The 12,461-nt window shown below is 42.0% G+C and overlaps 1 protein-coding gene across 2 annotated transcripts in view; it reads left to right on the top strand.

Moving 5' to 3' along the window:
* The window catches only part of LOC137324978 (MAP kinase-interacting serine/threonine-protein kinase 1-like), a 65,964-nt gene that overhangs the window by 18,231 nt on the left and 35,272 nt on the right, over nucleotides 1–12,461 (top strand). For both annotated transcript variants that reach the window (XM_067989675.1, XM_067989673.1), the window contains 4 exons: nucleotides 2,567–2,668; nucleotides 7,618–7,715; nucleotides 7,857–7,936; nucleotides 9,159–9,232. In XM_067989675.1, coding sequence (XP_067845776.1) covers nucleotides 2,569–2,668; nucleotides 7,618–7,715; nucleotides 7,857–7,936; nucleotides 9,159–9,232 — 352 coding nt within the window. In that variant the 5' untranslated portion in view covers nucleotides 2,567–2,568. The remainder of the gene's footprint in view (nucleotides 1–2,566; nucleotides 2,669–7,617; nucleotides 7,716–7,856; nucleotides 7,937–9,158; nucleotides 9,233–12,461) is intronic.

A 12,461-nucleotide genomic window follows, 5' to 3' on the forward strand; every position in this document is an offset into this window, starting at 1 on the left:
CCAGCTCGGTCAGTAGTGGTGCTACCGAGCCACTCTTGGTGATGGACATTGAAGTTCCCTGTCCAGAGTACATTCTGTGTCCTTGCTACCCTCAGTGCGTCCTCCAAGTGGTGCTTAATATGGAGGAGGACTGATTCATCAGCTGAGGGAGGGCGGTAGGTGGTAATCAGCAGGAGGTTTCCATGCCCATGTTTGACCTGATGCCAGGAGATTTCATGGGGTCCGGAGTCAATGTTGAGGACTTCCAGGGCCACTCCCTCCTGACTGTATATCACTGTACCGCCACCTCTGGTGGGTCTGTCCTGCCGGTGGGACTGGACATATCCAGGGATGGTAATGGAAAAGTCTGGGATGTTGGTTGAAAGATATGATTCTTTGCGCACAATAAGGTCCTACAAACAGCAATGAGATAAGTGACCAGATAATCTATTCTTGGTTGTGTTGGTTGAGGGATAAATGTTGGCTAGGACACCGGAAAAATTCCCTGCTCTTCTTTGAATAGTGCCATGGAATCTTTTACATCCACCTGAGAGGACAGACAGGACCTTGGTTTAACATCTGATCTGAAAGATGGCATCTCTGACTGTGCAGCACTCCCCAAGTACTGCACTGAAGTGCTGGCCTAGATTATATGCTTGAACCATAACTGTCTGACTCAGAGGTCAGAGTGCTACCACTGAGTCAAGGCTTTTGCATCCATCTGAGGAGGCAGATGGGGCCTTGGTTTAATGTCTCATCTGAAAGATGGAACCTCCAATAATGAAGCAGTTACTTGATACTGCATTGAAGTGGCGACCTGGATTTTTCTGCCCACCACCTTCTAACTCGGGCGAGAGTGCTGCCATTTGAGCCAAGTTGACACCCATCATTGATGGGATAATGTCTGATGAGATTGAATCTGCTGATTAACACTACACCTCCTAATATGGTGATGGTGAAATGAAAGACTAAAAACAAAATTACACATAGCAAAAACTGGAGTGGGCAGCAGATGATGTTTTACTTCATAGCAGATGTAGATTGTTGTGGATAAGTGAGCTTGTTACCTCTAGCAGATTAAATAAAAAGGGATGAAAATAAAAATAATTTTGCGAAATTATGTTGTATATGGGAGAGGCGGTGATATTTCTCTTTGGCCGAGTTCAGTGAACTGAATATTGAAATTACAAACCAGCTGCTCAAAAAATGGCAACTTCCAGCATGAAGCGGGGGATTGTTTACTGGGGAAAGAAAAACAGACAGTTGAACTTTTTTAACAATTAAAAAAAAATTAAAATAAAGTGGAAGGTAATTCCTTTGGTTAACTATTATATAAAAAAAGTGTATCTTCATTTTATTCAGAACCGAAGATGAAGGGCCAAGACCTGTTGTGCAGGATAGCACCAAGGTTGAAAAGAGTAAAACTAAGAGAGATGAGGATTTGAGGTCCTGAGGAATAAAAGGGATTTAAAGTAGGATACTGTACAAAGAGTCTTGATTTCAACACAGTAGAAGAGGAGTTAGAACAAGAGAAGGAAGTTCAGAGTGAATGCTGAGTGGCAAGTGGTGATGTACACATCCTACCTCCCAAGATTTATAGATTATAAAATCCTGCATTAAAGTGCAATTTATTTTACTATTAATAAATATTAGCAAATACTTACAATGAAAACAGCAGACCCACAACTTGTCTCTCTCTTGACAGACTGAGAATTGTGATCACAGTGCTTCATTGCAGATGTGCTGCGAATAAGTCACTTTCCATATGTTATTCCACCATGCCCCTTCCCCTTGGTTGCTTCATCAAATAGCTGGACAAAATGCTTCATGGAGGACCCTGTAAACTAGAATAATAAATGTTTCCCTTTTTTAATGAATAATAGTTGCTCGTTTCATAGTCATTTGTCTTCGGATCCCAAAACTGAAAAGATGCAAATTTACACTGCAGGTTCTCCTGTGTCAGCCACACCATTGTGGAAAAGTAAGCCCCCCCCCCCCCCCCCCCCCGCCCACTGTAGGTCATCTACTACTTGCTGGTTTCAGAGCAATGTTGATTGAATCCTAGGAGTAAATTGTCCAACCTTTTGGCCACAGATGTGGGTTGTAAAGATATCTAAGATGGAGACAGTGAAAAAATGGGACGGGTAGAAGAGGTGGTTTGTGAATTAGTACTTAGTAGCAAATTATGTCCATTGAGGCCAACCTTTCCAAGAAACCATGTACATTTTGTACTTGCATAGAATCTGTAACTTACTTAATCTCCCAAGAAGTATGACTAACTCCAGATAAAACTTTGGAGAATACAAATTTCTTCCTGAGCCTCAAGAATAATTGATTATTATTCAGCTTTGACTTATAGCATTTCGCAAATGATATGCCCATGTTCCAGTAGAACTGGTAGCTTAGTGTTTGATCATTTTTACCTAATATCCTTCAGGTTCTTGTGTTGATAGCATTTATCTCTCCATTACCGTCCCAGGAGGGTGGGGGGGAAAGAGGAAATTCATTGCACTTGTTTAATAAATTGCACATGCAACTTAGTTATTGTTCATTTACAAGTGTTTTAGTTTGTTTTGGATCCTCACAGAAATGATGTCCAGTCAGCCAGTCAATATTGTTGACAATGGCAAGCGCAACAAGAAAAAGAGAAGACCCAGAGCTTCGTATAGCTTTACTGGAAAGTTTGAAGGTCAGTGACTTTATTTTGATGAGTTCCGAAATTAGTGCTCGTATAACAGTTTAACATACAGCATTTCCCTTTGAGTTAGTTTTACAGACCACTTCCCTGTGTGATATAAGGTTGCTGAGGATCCCTGTATCATACTCTATTGTAACTTACCATCTGAAATGACCCGCTATTTGGTGAGGAACAGATTCATTTTGTGTCACAGTACTGATAAACCTCTTTTTAAGCTTATAAAATTGGAAAAGCTGTCAACTGGATGTAAGTAGAATCCATTACCATCAAATACAAGCTTATACTCTCCAAATGTTTAAACCATACTGAAAGAGAGACAAATTATTCAGACAGGAGAAGATAAATACTCACAAAAGCAATTCATCTCAATTCCATTTGTGAAACAAGAAAAGTATGTGAGATAAAATAAAAACTTTGGACAGTTGTTTAATGAATTGTTATGGACAGTAAATACATGTATAATGCACACACAGTAACATACATATTGATGTCTTGGGTAGGAGAAGATCATTGATCCATCTAGCCTACCCTTCCAAATCTCCCATTAGAGTCCTTATTATACCTTTAAAACTGATAGCCCTGAACAGGAATTCATCTGGTCCTTTTCTTAAAACCTGTCATGGATTTCTGTTCCACCATTCCCAATGGTAACCTGTTCCATAATTCTATCACCGTCTTACTAAAATAAAAGTTGCCTAAACTTCCTATTCTCTTTTGACACCCTTAACTGAAAAGCTTTGTCCTCTAATCATTGAATCCTATGCCTGACAGAACTTCCCTGGATCCACGTTTTCCATAGCTTTGAAAATCGTGCTCATATTGAGTCTCTCCATTTACTCCACTCCAAAGCGATGTCTCCTATACTTCTCTCCAAAGAGTAAAGTCTTAGGATAGACGATGCTTCCTCATAATTTAGCCCTGAGCATTGTAGCCCTTCGATACTTCTACATTTTCTGCAATATGGAGACCAAAATGGAACACAGTACTCCAGATCCTGCCTTACCAAGGCCAGATACAAGTTCAACATCATCTTCTTTGACTTAGTCACATTCCTAGCTATACATCCCAACAATTTATTTGCTTTCTTAATTGCCTGCGAACACTGAAGTGATAATTTTAATGAGCTATCCACCAAAATCCCCCAAACGCTTTTGAGCTTTGTTACCTCAACACTCTACTATGCAACATGTACTCCACATTTTTATTTTTTCTACCAAATATCTCTGCACATTGACTTAGCATATCCAGGTCCCTTTGGGTAGTGTCCTGTCCACTGCACTCAATTTGATGTCATCTTTGATGCCTTGGACAATATCCTATCCTGTAAATCATTTATAAAAATAATAAACAGTGGCCCGAACTCTAACCTCTGTGGTACTCCACTGGCAACTGGTTTTCACTCTGACACCGACCCATGCCCATTATTGTTTCCCTTTCAACTATGCGTCAATCCAGCCCAATTCTTGTCTCCTGTGAATCAAGTGCACTTTGAGCAGCCTGTTATGTGAGACATTGTCAAATATCTCCTGAAATCTGAGTAGATAACACCCACCATCTCGCCCTGGCGCATTAGATCAGTAACCTCAAGGAAATCCAATGAATTGGTCAGACACTGAGCTGCTGCTTCTGTAACCATGTTTGCCTCCTCTAATCAGACCCTGCCCTTCCAGATGATACCTTATCTCTCATCAAGGTCTTGAACACTTCCCCACAATCAAGGCAAGCCTAATGGGTCTCGAGGGTTCTTCCCTTGCCCCCACTCCCTTTTTAAAAAAAATCTGGGACACATTTGCAACATTCCAATTATTGGCATGTTACCTGATCTAATGAGTTTTGAAAGATAATAGTGAGGGGATTTGTAATCTCCTCAGCCAACTCCACCAGAACCCTTTGATTGAAAACTCAGAGCCTGGAGTCTTTGTATTATCTTAATCTTCCAAAACCTTCTACCAGTCCTTGTCTTGTGATACTAAGGGTTTCCAGCCTGTGTTGTCTCTCATACTCTCCTCAGCATCTCTCTCTTCCCCCTCTCCCTTATGGCAAAAACAGACACACAATAACGATTTTGTACTTCTGCCACTTCCCTGTCCTTAGACATCAACTCCCCAGTGCTACTAGTAAAAAGGTACAATATCCCTCTGCAACCTTCTCTTGCTCCTGCTTTACTTACAACACTTTGTTATCATCCTTTATATATGTCTGCTATATTCTTGTCTTATTCCCTCTTGCATCTCATCAGTTTCTGATGTTCCACTATTTGATTTTATAGTTCTTTGCATCCTGTTCCTTCTCTGCACAGTTCAGAGTTTTATAAGCTCATTCTTTCTCTCTAGTGCTTTTTATGACATGCTATTTTATCGACTTTCGTTTGGGATAAACTGCTTCAGCAATGTAAAAAATATTTCCTTATAAACATCCTTACCTTCTCTCTACATCCTTCCATTAAATAGTTCTTCTTTCCTCTCCATCTACTTTCTCCTTATTTCAATCTTAAAATTAACAACTTTATGATCACCAGACCCCAAATGTTCCCGTACTTCAAATTGGCTCATATGCCCTCATTAATTAGGAAAAAATCCAATATTGCCTCCCTCTTGTTGGTTTCCTTACCTGTTTAGGAAAATATTCTTGAAATGCTTCAATAAATTCCTTGCTGAGACCGTGACACTTTTTTTATGTCCTCCCACAGCAGTGAATAATTCTGTGGTGGTCAGTAATATATTTTTCTACCCTTGGGTTTTTTTTCTCTTTCTATTAGACATGCTTAAAGTATGCCTGAGCTACTTCCCAGTTCCTTCTTGTTTGCAATGTATAAACTTTCCCTGATAAACAGTGTGGCCTCATTTTGTTTCTTTCTCCATCTTTCCTGAAGCATACAAAGCCCTGCAGATTTGTTCCCCACTTATCCTCTTTTATAAGCCAAGTTTCAGTAGCTGCTACAGTATTTATTAGCTCCCTATTTACCATCGCTTCTAGCTCATTCATTTTATTTCTTATACTCCTGGCATTTATGTAAATACCTCTTAGATTATTCCTTGCAAGATTTTTTTTTATTCGTTCACGGGATGTGGGCGTCGCTGGCAAGGCCGGCATTTATTGCCTCCTTCCTAATAATTGGTTCATGTTATTATCTTCGCTCCCTGCTTCCCTTGGATATTTACCTTAGCAGCTAAGATTCAGTGGGCCAAGAATATGAAGCTCTTCCTCTACACCTAGTGTGGAACCATTCACTGACCTGCCTAATCTGTCTCCTTCTCTAATAGGCCCTAAGACACAAAGGAACAACCACATGATTCTGGAGTTCTTGGCCTATCAATGCCACTATTCTCATATACGTTTTTTCAGTATAGCCACGGAATGTGTTATTTGGGGGGGGGGCGGTGGGTGATATCAAAATGCGTGCTGCTTCACAAAGTATGGAGCACAACAAAAGACAAACTGAAGTTACTTGATCAAATCTCAATCAAGTCATTAACTTACTATTTAATTATACTCTGTATTTAAGATGTTATCTTTGCAACTCATCTCTATTTAACTGCTGCCAAATGTCGCAAAATAAAACTGCACTGGAACAGTGATTTCTGATTGCAAAATGTGAGGGGAAAAAAATAAAACAGTGAACATTTGGGTGAGGATAAGACGACAATCCAGTCTCTGGTTTCAAATGATTAATAAACCATTTTACAAGATCACGAGATAAATGCAGATGATGTAGAAGGCCATTTGGCCCATCTTAGTTCCTAGCACATCTGCTCAGAAACAACTTAGTTTTCTATCCTCCATTCTAGCATTCAGCTGCGTTTACAGGGTTTTTTTTCTTCTACTACCCTAACCAGAAATCCATTCCATGTGATCACTCTTGTGTGAAAAATTTTCTGTTATCAGTTGGAACCTATTCGCATTTGTTTCAAATTTACTTTTCCTGTCTTGTATATTTCTGAGTTTCAAGACTGAAAAGCTCCAAGTTTTTCCAGGTTTTCTTCATAACTCGGTCCTCAGATACTAGGAATTGGCCACTTAAATCTGTATGACCTCCTTGAATGTCATCCTTGAACTCAGTGATCAAAATTGGACACAGCACTCAAGGTAGATGCTGAGCGGAGCACTGTTCATTTTTAGCATCACATCCAATGACTTGGACTCTACTGGTTTACCAATAAAATTCAGCATTTTACTTGCCTTGTTAATTGCTGCTCTGCTAGCATGAAGACATTTCTAATTGCCAAGGGAGATAAATCACATACCTTCCTTTTTCTAGTCGTGACAAAGGATTGACATTCAAAACATTAACCTCTCTTTTTAGATGCTGACGGACCTGCTGTGTTTTTCCAGTACACTCTATTTTTATTTCAGGTATTCCCATTTTCCTGATTTGGCACTCTGTGCAGTTATCCGGTCTCTCTCTTCTGTTTTCCTCGGCCTCGTTCTCCTGGATGTTGCTCACTCTTGCTGCTTGCTGATTTCTTTTATTCTCTCAGCTTTGGGACAACACTTACCCAGCTTCATTGTGAAACTGAAAGGAGAGCTTAAGGCATATGAATCTGAGCTGGGGGTGAGGGACAAAGTAGGGGTTGTACCTAAGTCGTCAACTTTATGGAAAATGTTTTTTAATTTTGATAGGTAGGTTTCCAGTTCATTATAGCGCTTGTTACTATGGTTGTACCTAAGAAAAGCCAGGGATCAGGAAAGGCTATTTGGCCCACCAAATTTGTTCTTATTTCTGAAAGTCTAGACTGGGTAATAAATATGCATTACCTGCATGTTTTGACTGTTAAACTAAACTAGACTTTTCCTTTCCAATTATTTGTGATTGGTTAAGCTCTGACCTCATTTTGATTAGCTCACTGGTTTCCCCTGGTAATGACTTGTTGAATGCGCTGACAATATTGTGACTACTCTGAAATAATGATTGTTTACTAAATCATTCATTGCATTGGCAGATTTGTACAAGTTGACTGATGAGCGACTAGGAGAAGGAGCCTATGCAAAGGTCCAAGGCTGTGTCAACCTGTACAGTGGAAAAGAATGTGCTGTAAAGGTAAGGAGCAGAATGATATCACAGTGACTAATGGGGAATAGCCTACTAGCAATGGAGGATGTGGCAGAACAAGACTTTTTCTTTTGTTAATTGTGTCATGATTAGAACAGTAATGAAAGCACTTTGTGTTTTCCCCTACAGGTTATTGAGAAGAAGACAGATCTGAGCCGAAACAGGGTGTTCCGTGAAGTTGAGACTTTATATCAGTGTCAGGGAAACCAGTAAGTTTCAAATCCTGCAAATATGGGATCAATGAGCAGTGATATCTTATGGGACTAGTGTATGACTGTGCTGAGGGGAGGAGCTTACAGTTATTGGCTACAGTTTGAGTTGGTCAGAAAGAACCTAGGCAGGCCCATCCCCAGTACCAGCATAATTCAAATTCAGCTTGTATATTTCTAGAACCCTCACCAAATCGCAAATTTGCATTTCAAATTGGTAATTTAGGAAAATTCACAAAAAGATGTGCAACCTTGTAACTTCTGTGGTGCTCTCTACATTGCGAATAACACCTTACCTTGCTGCTTGCCTTGGCAACTGCTGCCATAGTGTAATAACACTTTCAGTATTTGAGCATGTAGCACACCAAAGTCCTATTCTTGCTACATAGTGAAATGTATATAATCAAATAATTTTCCATTTTTATACATTACCTTACTCAATATGAAATGCTATTTACTTTTGTCTTCACTAAGCCATGTGAACTAGCATATCAGCTTTTCTGAAAGTCAAAATCTATAATCACAAGTTTTTCTTATTAAGCCAAACTAATTGAACATGCAGATCATATGTATATGCAAACTAATATAGCGTGTTCAGACACTTTGGCTTACAGCAGCAACAGCAACAGGACTTAAGGAGGAACGCCTCAGGAGGGATGGGGAGGAGAGTAGGTGCCTTGCTGATTTTTATTTGTGAATGTGGACTAGGTCTTCAAAATGGCCAATGTTTGCGTCAAACAGACAGTTGGCATGTATGACTACGGTATTTACTTATCTTCAGCACTAAATGAGCAAAAGTGCTGTTGGAACCTGACTGTGCCACCAAATCTTCAAGCTTTAACCTGAGTCCCAGCAAAATCAATTTTAAATAAAGCTGCATTGTAATTCTTGTAGTAGAAACATTTTTTTGTAAAAGTTTGAAATTGATAAATGATTTGTATCTAATAAAGTAGATAAATTAATATTAGCTGCTATTTTGAGAGTGTCAAAAACTCTTCTACAGGCTGGACCATAATGAAATGTGTGAGGAAAAAGACAGTTATATTTTCAAAGCATATCACAGAGAAACTCACTGGAGAAGCATGTACTGTGTGAAGAAAGGAAATCAATATATGATAAAATGTTTTCATTTGTTTCATTTTGAATCGAGACAGGAGCCATTTTTCCCCCGGTTTAATCTTAAGGGCTCTTGGGATTTGAATTTATTTCCCTTTTTTTGTAGGAACATTTTAGAGCTGATTGAATTTTTTGAGGATGAAGCACAGTTTTACCTAGTGTTTGAAAAAATGTGTGGAGGTAGGTCATTATCTATTACTTCTGCAACAAATAGTGTACTGCAAAATTTTATTGCTTTTTGCTTGGTGGCAAAGTGTGTGAGTGAATTAATGCATTGTAGCACAGTAGGGTAAGACATAGCTTTGTGGCCTTTACTTCTCTCCCTCCCCATATACCCAGCAATGATAATTTCCAGTTGTGAACTCCTTTTGGAAGGAAGGGTTAAACATGGAGTAGAGGTGGGATGCTTCCTTAGGAAAGGAGAAAAGGGGAGAGCAAATTCTCTGCTCTTGTCACATCTACCTGTTCAAGTGGATAGTAAAGGTTGCAAGGCACTATTTAAAGAGGAGCAGGGAGTTTTCTTGGTGTCCTGACCAACATTGTTCCCTTGACCAACACTACCAAAGAACTCCTGTTTCATCTTATTTCTGCATGTAAAGTTTTCTGCGTAACAGGCACTTCACTTAGTAAGTAATCCATTGTATGTGAAGAATTTTGCGATGTTTTTATAGTGACAGGGAGCTAAATAAATGCAAGCTTTCCTTCCTTCCATCCATTCACACTCGATTTAATGTCTGGTTCAAAAGCTTTGGAATTAGCAGCAGGTTGTGATTTTGTTAGAGAGGTTCTTAGAGTATTGGCAGAAAGGGAAGAGGAGGACATGAATAAATGTTGAGAGGGCTGAAGGAGACCATTTGGCCACTCTTGCTCATCTGTCCATGTTCCTACCTCTTGCTCATCTGTCCATGTTCCTACCTCTTGCTCATCTGTCCATGTTCCTACCCCTTGCTCATCCGTCCATGTTCCTACCTCTTGCTCATCTGTCCATGTTCCTACCTCTTGCTCATCTGTCCATGTTCCTACCTCTTGCTCATCCGTCCATGTTCCTACCCCTTGCTCATCTGTCCATGTTCCTACCTCTTGCTCATCCGTCCATGTTCCTACCCCTTGCTCATCTGTCCATGTTCCTACCCCTTGCTCATCTGTCCATGTTCCTACCCCTTGCTCATCTGTCCATGTTCCTACCCCTTGCTCATCTGTCCATGTTCCTACCACTTGCTCATCTGTCCATGTTCCTACCCCTTGCTCATCCGTCCATGTTCCTACCCCTTGCTCATCTGTCCATGTTCCTACCCCTTGCTCATCTGTCCATGTTCCTACCCCTTGCTCATCTGTCCATGTTCCTACCTCTTGCTCATCTGTCCATGTTCCTACCCCTTGCTCATCTGTCCATGTCCCTACCCCTTGCTCATCTGTCCATGTTCCTACCCCTTGCTCATCCATCCATGTTCCTACCCCTTGCTCATCTGTCCATGTCCCTACCCCTTGCTCATCCGTCCATGTTCCTACCCCTTGCTCATCCGTCCATGTTCCTACCCCTTGCTCATCTGTCCATGTTCCTACCCCTTGCTCATCCGTCCATGTTCCTACCTCTTGCTCATCTGTCCATGTGCCTACCCCTTGCTCATCCGTCCATGTTCCTACCCCTTGCTCATCCGTCCATGTTCCTACCCCTTGCTCATCCGTCCATGTTCCTACCTCTTGCTCATCCGTCCATGTTCCTACCTCTTGCTCATCCGTCCATGTTCCTACCTCTTGCTCATCCGTCCATGTTCCTACCCCTTGCTCATCTGTCCATGTTCCTACCTCTTGCTCATCTGTCCATGTTCCTACCCCTTGCTCATCTGTCCATGTTCCTACCTCTTGCTCATCTGTCCATGTTCCTACCTCTTGCTCATCCGTCCATGTTCCTACCTCTTGCTCATCTGTCCATGTTCCTACCTCTTGCTCATCTGTCCATGTTCCTACCTCTTGCTCATCTGTCCATGTTCCTACCTCTTGCTCATCTGTCCATGTTCCTACCTCTTGCCCATCTGTCCATGTTCCTACCTCTTGCCCATCTGTCCATGTTCCTACCCCTTGCTCATCCGTCCATGTTCCTACCCCTTTCTCATCCGTCCATGTTCCTACCTCTTGCTCATCTGTCCATGTTCCTACCCCTTGCTCATCTGTCCATGTTCCTACCTCTTGCTCATCTGTCCATGTTCCTACCTCTTGCTCATCCGTCCATGTTCCTACCTCTTGCTCATCTGTCCATGTTCCTACCTCTTGCTCATCTGTCCATGTTCCTACCTCTTGCTCATCTGTCCATGTTCCTACCTCTTGCTCATCTGTCCATGTTCCTACCCCTTGCTCATCCGTCCATGTTCCTACCTCTTGCCCATCTGTCCATGTTCCTACCCCTTGCTCATCCGTCCATGTTCCTACCCCTTTCTCATCCGTCCATGTTCCTACCTCTTGCTCATCTGTCCATGTTCCTACCTCTTGCTCATCCGTCCATGTCCCTACCCCTTGCTCATCCGTCCATGTTCCTACCCCTTGCACATCCGTCCATGTTCCTACCCCTTGCTCATCCGTCCATGTTCCTACCCCTTGCTCATCCGTCCATGTTCCTACCCCTTGCTCATCCGTCCATGTTCCTACCTCTTGCTCATCTGTCCATGTTCCTACCTCTTGCTCATCCGTCCATGTCCCTACCCCTTGCTCATCCGTCCATGTTCCTACCCCTTGCACATCCGTCCATGTTCCTACCCCTTGCTCATCCGTCCATGTTCCTACCCCTTGCTCATCCGTCCATGTTCCTACCCCTTGCTCATCTGCCCATGTTCCTACCTCTTGCTCATCTGTCCATGTTCCTACCTCTTGCTCATCTGTCCATGTTCCTACCTCTTGCTCATCTGTCCATGTTCCTACCTCTTGCTCATCTGTCCATGTTCCTACCTCTTGCTCATCTGTCCATGTTCCTACCTCTTGCTCATCTGTCCATGTTCCTACCCCTTGCTCATCCGTCCATGTTCCTACCTCTTGCCCATCTGTCCATGTTCCTACCCCTTGCTCATCCGTCCATGTTCCTACCCCTTGCTCATCCGTCCATGTTCCTACCTCTTGCTCATCTGTCCATGTTCCTACCTCTTGCTCATCCGTCCATGTCCCTACCCCTTGCTCATCCGTCCATGTTCCTACCCCTTGCACATCCGTCCATGTTCCTACCCCTTGCTCATCCGTCCATGTTCCTACCCCTTGCTCATCCGTCCATGTTCCTACCCCTTGCTCATCTGCCCATGTTCCTACCTCTTGCTCATCTGTCCATGTTCCTACCTCTTGCTCATCTGTCCATGTTCCTACCTCTTGCTCATCTGTCCATGTTCCTACCTCTTGCTCATCTGTCCATGTTCCTACCTCTTGCTCA

This window comes from Heptranchias perlo, chromosome 9 (genome assembly GCF_035084215.1).
Source record: "Heptranchias perlo isolate sHepPer1 chromosome 9, sHepPer1.hap1, whole genome shotgun sequence".
In the NCBI taxonomy this organism is placed as follows: Eukaryota; Metazoa; Chordata; class Chondrichthyes; order Hexanchiformes; family Hexanchidae; genus Heptranchias; species Heptranchias perlo.